Source organism: Mugil cephalus, chromosome 1, assembly GCF_022458985.1.
Source record: "Mugil cephalus isolate CIBA_MC_2020 chromosome 1, CIBA_Mcephalus_1.1, whole genome shotgun sequence".
NCBI classification, from domain to species: domain Eukaryota; kingdom Metazoa; phylum Chordata; class Actinopteri; order Mugiliformes; family Mugilidae; genus Mugil; species Mugil cephalus.
The window spans coordinates 7,908,456-7,921,031 of NC_061770.1; the positions used below are offsets into that span (position 1 = coordinate 7,908,456).

The 12,576-nt window shown below is 41.2% G+C and overlaps 2 protein-coding genes across 2 annotated transcripts; both read right to left on the bottom strand.

Moving 5' to 3' along the window:
• Positions 1 to 1,766: 1,766 nt before the first annotated feature.
• LOC125019392 (solute carrier family 26 member 9-like) lies at positions 1,767 to 7,400 on the bottom strand. Its single transcript, XM_047604140.1, has 20 exons — positions 7,276 to 7,400; positions 6,926 to 7,065; positions 6,686 to 6,796; positions 6,362 to 6,537; positions 6,105 to 6,269; positions 5,866 to 6,018; positions 5,690 to 5,772; positions 5,310 to 5,457; positions 5,118 to 5,231; positions 4,913 to 4,990; positions 4,711 to 4,806; positions 4,513 to 4,619; positions 4,353 to 4,422; positions 4,175 to 4,267; positions 3,937 to 4,077; positions 3,550 to 3,795; positions 3,157 to 3,211; positions 2,674 to 2,810; positions 1,994 to 2,053; positions 1,767 to 1,887 (listed from the first exon to the last, which is right to left on the bottom strand). Exons 1-20 carry the CDS (start codon positions 7,398 to 7,400, stop codon positions 1,876 to 1,878), a joined length of 2,310 nt encoding a protein of 769 aa, XP_047460096.1. The 3' UTR covers positions 1,767 to 1,875.
• A 1,281-nt stretch (positions 7,401 to 8,681) lies between these two features.
• Positions 8,682 to 11,993, bottom strand: slc48a1a (solute carrier family 48 member 1a). Its single transcript, XM_047611869.1, has 3 exons — positions 11,322 to 11,993; positions 10,145 to 10,312; positions 8,682 to 10,013 (listed from the first exon to the last, which is right to left on the bottom strand). Exons 1-3 carry the CDS (start codon positions 11,449 to 11,451, stop codon positions 9,877 to 9,879), a joined length of 435 nt encoding a protein of 144 aa, XP_047467825.1. The 5' UTR covers positions 11,452 to 11,993; the 3' UTR covers positions 8,682 to 9,876.
• Positions 11,994 to 12,576: the final 583 nt, after the last annotated feature.

The following is a 12,576-nucleotide window of genomic DNA, read 5'->3' on the forward strand; positions in this document are numbered from 1 at the left end:
TGTGTTTTCATTTAGGATGCTGTAGTACTATTGAATTTTAATGTATTGTGCCAAAACATTTCTATTATTAGTGAGTGGACTGAGCTAGATAGCAGAAACATGTTCAGGTTTAATCAATCCAATTTAACAGTACCACCAACTACCTCATACAGCTGAATTACCACCTTTCTTACGCTGTAGCAACATAAACTGAACATTAGAACATTGTTTTGACTAATGTACCAAATGAATGTATGTTAGGACAAATAATGTACCGCAGTGAAGGTAACTGTCCATTGTGGAGTTTTAGTGTGCATTTGCTAATATAGTATACAATGAAGATGGAAAATGTAAAAAGCACAGTGAAATTGTTTTTTCTTTGACTCTGAAACATCCTAAGACAACACAGATCGGAAAGACTGCCATAATAATTAGTAACCAAATGCCAAACTGTGGTCACTCTAATTCTTTCAATCAGAATGTATCTCTAATTCAAATTAAACAAATTCAAGCCGGAACAATGAGGCAGAGAAGAAAAGGAAGGATAAGCTGCAGGTGGTGAAATTAAACACAAACACACAGAGACACTCACACGCATTAAGCGATGAGAGACTTTCCCAGGGCTCCAAATTAAAGCTGATGGCCATAGAAACCTTGTAATCACTTGTGGTGCCAATTTGCTGCAGAGACGAGGGGGAGCAACGGAGCAGATGTGTGCCGGAATACCTTAGGATGATTTCTTAATAGCTTCATAAATCCATTCATGCATCTCAGGCATACCAACACAACACCACTGATAGCCTGCTGCTAGGCTAGGCGCCACAGGGCCTTTAAGCACCTGCTACACAAACAAAAGCAAGTAGGTCCACATATTTCTTCTTCTTACAGCTTCTACTGGTGCAAGTGGCAACAATTAGGTGTGTTATTTTAGTAGCTGCAGCTTTATTCTACCTTACGGAAAATTATGGAGGCTGTGGTCCTTTATAGAGTTTGCAAGGAAAAAAAGCCACAAAACTGCTGATGCATTGTAATCCTCTTTTCATTTATGTTTAGCCTTTCGCAGTGTCTTGCCTCCACGGGGACTCGGCCAGACTCCTCAGCTGGTTGTACCTCACAGCTGTGGCCATACAAACTCTCAGTTAATTACAGGAGCATTTCTGTATGGCTGCGCAGTCAGCAGGTTCGCCGCACAGTTCTAGTGAAAGGTAGGCAAACTGAGACTCAGAGCTTCCCTCATTATCTGCTCAGCACTTTCTTGTTGTTCAGGGTCTCTCGAGCTGCCCTGTACCACCCTCTGTCAGTGGAGTGGAGTACTGTGCCAACCACAAACTAAAAGGTATCTCTTAGATCACAGGTCTTCAACAGGGGGTCCACGACCCCTAGGGGGTACGTAGAGGTACTGCAGGGAGTTCGCAAAATCTTTGGTTTTTCACACAAATTTCCAGCAAAAATCCAACATTGTTTAGTGTGTTAGTATTTAGCTAAAGAAAATAAAGAAAAGAAGATAAAGAAAATAATCAACAGATTGACAGTTTTAACTTTAAAAATGAGGCTTCGACTGAAATTTTAAAAAAAATTATATTTGTATTGTATTATGTTGAATAGCTTGTATTATTTGAATAGCTTACTACTGAATGCAAAATGATGATAATAATGTATATTTATAAATAGCACTAGTTTAATATAGAACACTTATAGTAGGTAGGGGGTCCCTATTTAATCAGTTTGGGGTCCTTTGCCTGAAAAACGTTGAAGATCCCGGACTTAGATCATTATTAAACAACAAAAAAGATGTAAGAATATATTATGCCAGTAGACTTTCGTAAATTACAGCAAACTTCAGGATCAATGTCATTATGTTCAGTGTCTTTCATCCGCTCCTTTTCACTGCAGCAATCAAAACATTTCCTGTAAAATTAAAATGAGACTGGGTTTCAATTTTCATCATGAAAAAAAAAGTTAAATAGGTGAAGCTAACATCTTGCATCTGCTTGTAGAGAAAACTCATGCATACCTGTTCCAGATCCTTCTCCTCATTAATGTTAAAGGCAAGTCCCTGTTTTGCTCCTTCTGCCTGCAGCCAAACAAAGTCATTTCACATATTTAAGGTCAAACCAGCGTGTACACAATGTGATGCTATTAGTGCTGACACAACATGCAGCAAAGACAGCGGCAGAAGGAAGCCACAAGTCCTGGGTACTTTACTTGTGCTTTAATGATATTTGCCAACCATGCTGAGAAACATAAAACCTAGCCTGTTTTCCTGAATATTATAAAATAAAGATGAACAATTTTGCCCAAATTAACTGCCAAATCCTCCTGAAGGCGCTGCCTTGCCTGTCAGATGCTGGAAAAGGAAGCCCATGCTCATGAGGCAGCAAAAGACGGAATAAAAGAGACTAAATCAGACGCACGGCGTGACCTTGCTGTAACTTACAACTTCGTTTGTTGTGGCACTTACTGTGTCACAAAACCCAGTGTGCTATTTCTGTTTACCCTTGTTGAACCAGATAGTATGACAAAAGCTGAGAAAAAAAGGAGGAATTTTTTCACTTGGAAAATAAATCTGGTCTTTCTCCTCGTCTTAATCTCCCCCCGTATCCCTGGCCCCGGAGAGTTTAAACAGCACGTGTCTGTGTGTGATGTTATGAAAAGGATTTGTATGATAAGGTTATTTCGTGCAGCAGGGCCTACCTTTGAGGAGCCTCGCCTCTCTCCAGAGGTCTGCAGAGCAAACAGAATGGCGTCGTGGACAGAAAGGAAGAGATTACCACGGGAAATATTGCCGTCATCAAACGCTCCTCCAGCCTCCAGTTCGTCACATACCTGGGCTGCAGGCGGCAAGACAACAAATATTACACAAGGCCTTGCACACAGTCAGTCACTCTGTGATTTTGCCAAACAGTCATGTAGTAGTACAATGATGATACAGTATAGCGACAGAAAAATTGAGGCTTTAATGTGCTCAGGTACAATAAATTACACTTATTGATGATCAGTCTTTTTGTCTCAGTGGAAAATAGAGGACATATGTCTAACTTACAGTTGTAGTCCAGATAGTGTCCTTCACTGACCTAATGGACTCAGTGTTGTATGAATGACTAGGTCTGCGTTGCCATGCCAACTGCTCAGTAGGGCCAGCAAGTGTGAATGCACCTGAACCATTTAAGAATTTACCTTGAACATTAGCCAGGTAGAGTTTAATGCCCAGCATCGTGTAGCTCGCATTCATCTGTGACAGGGAATTAAAAGAAAGAGGGCGGTTCATGGACACGTCGGATCGACAGGATAAATAAATGCTATTGATGCTCAAAATGAAAAGGCTCGGTAAGAAATGCCAGGGTTCAATTCCCACATCAAAGAAAATGTAGTAGCACTGTGAAGCGTGGTTTATACCTCTGTGGACATACACAGTGTGAGCTACACACGTGGGTGCAAGTCATTTATACTATTACACTCTGTAAAAACGTCAGTAACCATTAGAAAACCTTCACTAGCTAACATTAACATGTCAACTTCCATCTACTGTCAAATAAAATAAACACTACTTTTTTTTTTTTTTTAACAAACCTTAATCAATACTTTTATGCCCACTAGGTCTATGAAGCAGACCCCCGCCAAGTCGAGGATGAGGGTGTGGAAGGGCATGGGCTGAGTCTCCAGTGTGACAGCAGAGGGACTGGCTGGCTCTTGTTCAGGCGACTGCCCGCCCTGCTCAGCGTCGCTGCAGTGGAAGTTCACATAACTCGTGGGAGGTTCAGCTGAGCCGGCGCTGTTCATATCAAAGTCGTTTTGCAGCTCAAGCCGAGATATGGTCTGGGTTTGGAGGAAACACTTTCAGAACGGTGTTCAGAAAAGGTCACAGGTTCTTATTTCCAGTAAATCACATGTAACTCAACAAGAAATATTGACAGTGGAATGACCCGTGAATGACTTGTTTCATGTCCTTGATCTGACCTGGGTCTTCATGTTAACCAAGGAGCAGGGTGTCCTCCTCCTCACTTCCTTGTCCTTCTTCTCCTCTTTCGCCTTTTCCCTCTGCTCTTTTTCTAAGAACTTCTGTCTGGCCAGGAGAAGCTTCCCCGGGTCCAGCTCAGTCTAGATACAAACATACCTGTGTAAACACTCTTAGGACACACAACACCTGGCTATTTATGCCGGGAAGCAAAAGCAATCTTTTTTTTTTTCAGTTTACCTTTTTGATGACTCTCAGGCGAAATATTTCAGCGTTTGCGAAATAGATTGGAGAGCAATAGTTCACTATTTTCACACCTGTTATTGACTTGCCCTGTGGAGAAAAAAAAAATTATATGCAATTTCTTCTTAAATTATCAGTCATGACAAAAATGGGCCAAGACATGTAGTTTTAGTACCTTACTGTATATCTTTGGGTTTTTGTAGATATCTGTATCTATGATCTGAACCATTGCTGAACCATTCCGACTGCAAGGAGTACATTATTAGCACAATACATCACAGTCCTTTTTTGGTTCCGGTCAAACGATAGTAGATATCGTATGGGCTGATACTCACAATTGCGTTTTAAATATCACCACCAGGATAGAAAATCCCACTCCGATAGCAACTCCATAAGGCAAGCTAAGAAAGAATGTGGCCAAGAATGACACAACCCACACGCACTAGAAGAGAAGCAACAATAATATATAGTGATGAGAAAAAATATGTTCACATTGTATGTGCTTCACTACTGCGTCCAAGACTTTGACCTACACAGTCCAGTTTGCTCTTCTTCCATAAGTAATAGGGATCAGAGAGCTGCAGGAGTGTGTTCTTCAGGTTGACTGCAATCAGCGCTCCGAGCACTGACTTGGAAGACAAGGAATACAAGGGTTACTAAACAGACCTTTTCCTCTGATTAAATCTTTTGTATCATTTTTCAAGACCCTAGCATCGCGCCATTATCCCCACTTACTTTTGGAAGTGGTTCCAGGAAGGCTCCCAAAGCGAGCATGGTGACCATTACAACCAACATCACACACAGGCTGGCAAACTGCAAGAGGTCAGCGAGAGAGGTGGAGAGGTTTGATGGACTGCTTTCATCCTATCTAATGTTATTTTTTTGTCATGAAATTTCAAGAAAGACTTGACATTAGTCGTTAGGGCTTTAAAGCCATCACCTGTGATGTTCCTCCAGCACTGTCTACAGCCAGGGTTACAGACAGAGCACAGCAGATCACATGGATCTTAAAGAAGCCCCCGAGGAAATTGCTGCAGCCGAGGGCCAACATTTCCTAGACAGGAGCATTCGTTCAGTGTCGGGTGAGGAAAAAAACACGTATTTGAGTTTAGAAAGAGACACAGTTTACTACCTGGTTGGGATCCACGTCATAACCATGCTTGGCTGCGAGTGTCCTGCCCATAGCCAAGTTGATGACATACCCCACTATTGCCAGGGAGAAAGCTGTGCTCAACATCTCTTCCCACTGGCTCACGGTTGGAATGATTGGTGCTGGGAATCTGGATAAGAGAGGCAAAAAAACAAAAACAAAAAAATAAAAAAACAAATGTAAATTAACTCTTTGGCTTCCACACTAAGAAATATGATTAATCATGATTAAATATTATTATTTTCTAATCTATATTAATAGTGTGTTCTGCATTTATTATTGAGTATTTTGACACATCGTCATTAAAAATGCATGTTTTTAATGACTATTGTACTCATTGTGAGTAAACGTGTGTATTTTACCCCAGAGGGATTTCTCCCACTATGTCCATGTGATAGAGCTCAGGGAGATGCAGAGGCCCCGAGATGGCTGTGGCCACAACCACCTTTGTGAAACAGGAATAGAAATGAAACGCTATCAGGAAAGAGCACACTTTTTTTTTTTTTTCATTTTGTTCAGGGAGAGATGAAGTACTTACGATGATGATCTCCATGGGAATGGGGAAGGGAAGCTTGTGACGGTAGCGGGCACTCAGCTCCTTCACAACTATCAAAACTACGCTGCTGACCAGAGCAAACACTAACGAGGCAACGTTGGTCTCAGGTAAGCCGCGCATAATATCTACGAGAGTCTGCGTCAAAAGAGTGAGATTACGAACAATTTTACAAAAGAATATTGCTGTTTTTATCTTAATCACTATATGACGGATGTACTTACGTATATAACAGCCAGTGGACCGCTATAAGGCGGCACTTTGATGCCAAAGATGTACTTGAGCACAGAGATGAGGATCTGCAGCCCTGCGGCCGTCATGAAGCCTCTGACGAAGGATTCTGACAAATAGATGGCTACAAACCCAAACTGCATGAAGCCGAGACCAATCTGTACGGACATGAAATTGTCACTTTTAAACTTCACCTTAAATCGGTTTCAGATTTCACCTTAAAAGACTGAGCTGTTAGTGGTCCAGATACCTGTATGACTGCAGTGAGACAGGCCAGAGTTCCAGATATCACCAGTCGAGCCTCATTCATCCTGTCCGTGTCCACTACTGTAGCGTTAACAGTGGCATTGAAGTGACTGAAGTCCGACTCCGGGGCCAGCCTGAGACACTCGATTCCCACCATAATGCTGAGGACAGCAAAAGTGCCTGGATACAGAAAGTAGGGTGTCACATCTATTTTCCTCACCGCGCTGCAAAGTGCGGGCAAAGTCAGACGAAGTGCAGCGCTGTGCAGCTCCAGTAACTTATCACTGTCATCAGACAAAACGGCTGAGGATAAATCACTCTGATTTACCTGGGACCATCTGGTGAGCAGTGCCCATGAAGAAATATGGGATGAGGGGGAAGAAAGAGGAATATAGACCGTTGACTGGGGGGAGATTAGCCAGGAGGGCGAAAGCCATGCCTGAAAAGGAGGGAAACTGTCAAATAAATCAAGGAAAGGTAATCCAAAAACTATGCTGTACTCTGCAGCAACTAGCGTCTGTCAGAGGATATTATACAGAGACATTTGGAGAGGAGAAAATTGACTGACCCTGGGGAACCTGAATGGTGCCAGCGCTGACCCCACTGACGACATCGCACAGCAGATTTTCTTTCACTTTGTACTTGGGAAGCCAGCTCAGCACAGGCAGATGTCTGAATAACAAGCCCCTTAGTCTTGGCACGGAGCATCTGACAGGAACAAACAAGAGAATATCTGTGAAGAACTCTGGTTCTTTTGTTCAAGTCCACAGCGCTTGTCTAAGCTTTCTGTTGAGTCGTAGCTCTGGCGCTGCAAACTTGATCTTTGATCAAGTTTGATCAGAACACAAAGGTTGTTGGAGGTAGAACTCGGGTGGTGAATGTGCATGTTGACTGCGCAGAAAGATAGCGACGCTGTACCTGAAGAGCTTCTTGACTTTTTCTCCAACAGGGAACTGTCGACTCTTCTTTTCAAATTGTCTGTCGAAGTCTGGGAGGTTGTACGCCGGCCTGTCGATCACATAACGTGGGCGTTCTGGGTGCATGGCTACAACGTATTGAAACATGTTAAGGACATAATAAATTCTCCCTGTGTTCTCAGTGTGCAACGTAAGGATTTATATAAACTGTCTTCACATATTAATCTGTATTAAACCTCACCAACAAGCAGCCACGCACGCTTAGATTTTTACATTAACAACATACTTCAAACATCATTGCACATTTGAATTTTCGGCTTTCAACAAAACCGAGATTTAACCTGACCTGAACTTATTTGAACATTATGTTTATACAGTCATGGAAACCAGAGGATCTCACACTTGTGATGTTTGGCATTCAAGTGGCAAACTAATCTAACCTTGAAGGAAGAGGGATCAGCCAACAAGTCCATGGAGTGCCAGAATATTTGATCAACACCAGGTGAATAAAAAGCACCTGCACAAATTCACTCTCTCCTCTGTAACCTTATCCTGCACCGCATCACCTTGGACACCGTTTTGCCAACTACTTTTGTACATTTGTTCATAATGCTAATTCTGTAAAAAATAAAACAAATTGATTACAGTTTATTTTACTAAGTAATAGTTATTTTTATTTTAATCAAATTTTATCTTTCGTGTGGTTTTTAAGAGTGTGTACTTTATTTGCAAAGAAGCTACTGTGACCAAGAATATATATCAGCGCTTAAACATACGACTATTTTATAGTTTGGAGTGAACAGATGGTTAAAGAACTGTCACATTGCTGCCATTACCATTTTATCAACTCTTATCAAACCCGTGTAGGGCATGGGGGTTATTAGGGGTAAAGCACAAGAAGAAAATGGAAATAAAGGCAGATATAAAAGAGATTTAACTATTTAACAAAAGAGCACCTTTTGATAGTACACTGCTTATATAAAGAGGAAGGCTTTTTTAATAAGTTTAGATAAAGCGCATCCGAAAAAAAGCACCTATTTCACATGATCAGACAATTAAAAACTATAGTAATTCCTATGACATGTTTCTTATAATTAATGACATTAACTCAAATTAATAATGAATTAATAATTAGACACAACAACCATCCTGTTAAAAGAATACCAGAGAAGTTTGTGAAGAAAGTACTGTACCTTACTGTGTAAGTGCAACGTCTGCAGGCATTAGGCTCAGGTGTGTGTGTTACCCACTTGTTTGATTCCTTATCAAGCTATGCTAAAGACGCTCTACACCAACTGGGTGGAGCTTAAGATGTCAAAACCTTGGTACACTTGCAAGGAAATAGTTCAGTAGGTCACGTAGGTCAGCTGTATCTGTGTATCTGCAGTAAGGACACGACATGCTGCATTTAACAATGAATGCATCTTTAATGGGTTCAGTTTTTTATATACATGTAGCATCCGCACGTTCATTCTCTCGTCAACAAAACTTTGACATTACATGTTTCATAGTAAAAGGTGGACATATGCTACTGCTAAACCAATAATGAAGCCTAGTTTAAACTGACTTACACAATTCAGCTAACTGTAAATAAAAGAAACATTTACATAGTGTATTTTTACATTAAAAGGGAAGAGATGGAAACGGCATAACATCATTTTGCTCCACTGTGTCGGAATATCTGTGCAAAACAATGACATGAATATCATAAAGTGCAATTATTTATTAAATCCATTTTTTTTTCTCTTCGAGAGGAATGTGAGAATATTCAAATGGACAGAACAAGCATGTCTCCCCCTGGTGGACCAAAGACGAAAAGCACAAACTCCACATCAATGGTTTTCTTATTAAAAGTGTAAAGGATCTTATCCAAATACATTAACACCTTTTTTTAAAAGAAAGCTTTAAATCAGAGTGCAACTATTCCTATCTGTGAATTAACTTCAAAAAACATTTTTTTAAAATTGCTCAATTGATGATAATGATAATGATGGTGGATGCTAAAAAGCAGTGCCTATATGGAGATATTTTGTAGTTTGGGGTTTCAATAATTAAAACAATCATTTTGATGCAAGCAGTCAAGCACTCCAACAAACACCGTTGACCTAGTATTAGAGTAGTTCCAGGTAGAAGGTTTTAGTTTTGGTTCTGAGGATGTTACCGTTGAATGTATTTTCTCTTTCACTTAAAGCAACTAACAGCTAGATTCAAAGCCTGATATGATGGGGATTTCCGTTTACGTATTAATTGTTTAAAGAAAAACAATCTCAAGATAAAAATCTCTCTGAAAAACCACCTGCATCTCTCTCCAAAAATGACTTCAGCAATCCGTTCATTCACAGTTCCAGTCTTCAGAGGTTTAGACTTATGACTAACTACAGGACTGTAACATGTGAGTCATTAAATGCAGGAGAACAGGTTACAATACAAATACAGAGCTCGTTAAGCTTTTACTTCAACTCCATATGGTAAAAGTCAGGTGACTTTTTAATCTACCCACATCTGCTTTTCGTCTTCTTTGTTTCAAAAGCACATTGACCAGCTCGTGCTGGCAGACCAAAAACCCCTCAAAGTTCAATGTAGTCTATAAAATCAGTACTGACTAGAAATCACTGAGGATGCTGATGTCCGCAAACTCCTGGCGGTATCTGTACGAGTACAAGGCCAAGAGGAAAGACCATTTGAGGGTCAGAAAGCTCCACACACAGGAGAGGTAGAGGCTCCTCGGGTCAGTGACAGCTGCGGGATGGAAAGAACAAGTCTGTTAGTACATGTAGCAGGGGAATGTGCTCCTCTCTGAGTACTGGAGTTGTTACTAACTGTGTATTACACCGCTCATAATAAAGTAAATACAATGGGGACTGGATTACATTGCTTCTGTGTAATAGCCAGGGTTAGGAAGGTGATGAAGGCAGCCACAGCCAGAGTAGAGAAGAAAACACCAACAGCAATGAAGAACTTCAGGCCCTTTAGCCAGGTGCGCCAGAAGTCCTGAAGGTACATGATGTGTGTGACGAGAGCCCAGAGCGCCAAAACTCCTGTCAGAAGAGAAACACACACACACATATTTATGTATGTTTAAATCTGAGACAATGTCCACATAACCTCAGCAATCCTTTTGAAAGATTGAGCACTGGCATCGAACAACTAGTGAAAAAACACCTTAAGTTTCACATAAACTGCTCTATAAAACCTAAATCATTTTATGGCACCTGACTGGCACCTGACTGGCACCTGCTCCAAGTGTACCCACTACTCTCTGTGTGTTGATTTAACTCAAAGTTTATTAAACACTGATCAGTCATAACATTATGACCACTGTCCTAATATTGTGTAGGTCTCCCTTGTGTTTCTAAAACAGTTGTGATTCATCAAAGCATGGACATGAACCTTCTGAGGGCGTCCTGTGGTGTCTGGAAACACACCCTTGTTAGTGGGGGCCTAAGGGTTGAGGGGAGGGGTGCCCGTGGGTCACCCCACTGATACTTGATCAGTTTGGGAGGCCAGGTCAACACCTTGTCCTGTTGTTCATGTTTTTTTTAGTTGCTCCTCAACTGATTTCATGTGTGTGTGTACGTATCAGCCTGCATCCTGTTGCTGCTGCCATCAAGGAGTGTCATTGCTATGGGGTGGGGGTGCCTGGTCTGGTCTATGTGGGTGCTACATGTAGCTCATGTCAAGTAACATTTCCCAGTTCAACATCGTATTATCACAAAATGATCAGTGTTACTTACTATTCATGTCAGTGGTCATATACTAACACTGTCACTCTTTAAGTGAGGTTAAGACGAAAGATTAACGCTCAAGAAAGTACAAATTGGCTCATACAAGTGTTACTACTGCTAACACAGGACAAGAAACAAACACATAAATGGCCGATGTCTGAGAATAAACAAGAAATCAAGTGACACATTCAGCACTCTTGGGCCGGATGTTTAGTGCTTGACAAACGGGGTCTGTATCAGGAGTAGGAAGTGTAACATAGATGTCCCAATGTCATGTGAGAACGACTAATAATATTTCCAGTAAACATATGTGTTAACGTACCTGACAGGCCTCCCATGGCCGCCGTCCATGGCTGCTTATAAGCGATATTCCACACCAGGAAAGCCGAGAGTCCGACCAGAGTCCCAAATGTAGCATATCCTATGCTAATGTAGACCCTGTTGATACCCATTATGACGCTGGACCACTGTTACTCAAACGTTAAGAACCGTGCTACGAGGTAAAGGCGTCTTTTCCCAAAACAGACTAATGTTAAGCTACATCAACAGCTTACCGACACATTATGTAATATCCTAAACAACCAGATAAAATCCCCCTCGGCTGTACAGCAAAGAGGAGAACGACTCCTATCACTGTGAACAAAGCTAGCTTTGTAAATTAGTTGCTTCTTGTGCTCTGCATACCACAAACTGCGCGGACACAGTTTAGGATTCGCAGCTAACAAGTAGCAGCAAAACAGCGGCGGTTTAACCGACAGCCACCACAAAGATAACACGCTGCGGTGGAGAGAACGACGTCAAATCGGATTACGGTCTTCATCCGCTGCGTAACCATTTCCTTTAGAATTCAGTTTCTTCATTTTAACGTTCTGTGTATGTCGAGTTACTGGGTTATCTGCAACGCCTGTCACACAAAGAGGGGGCGTTGCTGTCCTTAAGAAATACAAATTTCGTTTGTGTTCGTAAAACTATTTTTTTGTAGTTATCTATCTCTGGTTCTTCAAACATCTTTGTACAGAGGAAACCCCCGACTCGTCCGATGCTTCCCCAAGTGGAGAAAAGAGAAACTGCAGTTTAGTGGGGCTGTTCAAAATAAGACACTCAGCAGTAGTAAAATGTGATGCAGAACAGAAACTAATTCTTCAATAACTTAACCACCCGAATAAACAGAAATAAATATGATTACATCAAAGCAATATTTGGTGAGAGATCCGGTTCACCAGGGGACATATTCAAGGGGGTTGTCAGACAGGTTGTTTCACTCATCTTTGAGATACTTTTTATGGGAATTTATTCCGTCTCATGATCCCAGACTGATTCAGTGATGTTGTGATCAGGGCTGTAATTGGTTCTTGCTATTCTTTTGAATAAAGATAGTTCTTTATTGTTGGAAGTTTGAGATCATTGCTGCAGAATGTGTTCTGGACTGATCAGGTGCATAATAGAATATCTGCTAAAAAACACAGCACATTGTGAAAGTACATGTTCTTTCTTTCTATACAACACAGATATACAAGCTGATATTCTATATTCCCATGTGGTCACAAGGTCAGGCAATGACCTAGGAATGAATAAAG

Excerpts from the sequence above, each read along its gene's own strand:
- LOC125019392 (XM_047604140.1), bottom strand. The coding sequence starts at position 7,400 with ATGCACCCAGAACGCCCACGTTATGTGATCGACAGGCCGGCGTACAAC. Across the intron at positions 6,270-6,361 it reads GTCTCACTGCAGTCATACAG|ATTGGTCTCGGCTTCATGCA; the intron begins GTATCTGGACCA and ends ATGTCCGTACAG. Across the intron at positions 4,078-4,174 it reads GCCTGAGAGTCATCAAAAAG|ACTGAGCTGGACCCGGGGAA; the intron begins GTAAACTGAAAA and ends GTTTGTATCTAG.
- slc48a1a (XM_047611869.1), bottom strand. The coding sequence starts at position 11,451 with ATGGGTATCAACAGGGTCTACATTAGCATAGGATATGCTACATTTGGG. Across the intron at positions 10,313-11,321 it reads GGCCATGGGAGGCCTGTCAG|GAGTTTTGGCGCTCTGGGCT; the intron begins GTACGTTAACAC and ends CTCTTCTGACAG. Across the intron at positions 10,014-10,144 it reads GGCTATTACACAGAAGCAAT|CTGTCACTGACCCGAGGAGC; the intron begins GTAATCCAGTCC and ends TCCATCCCGCAG.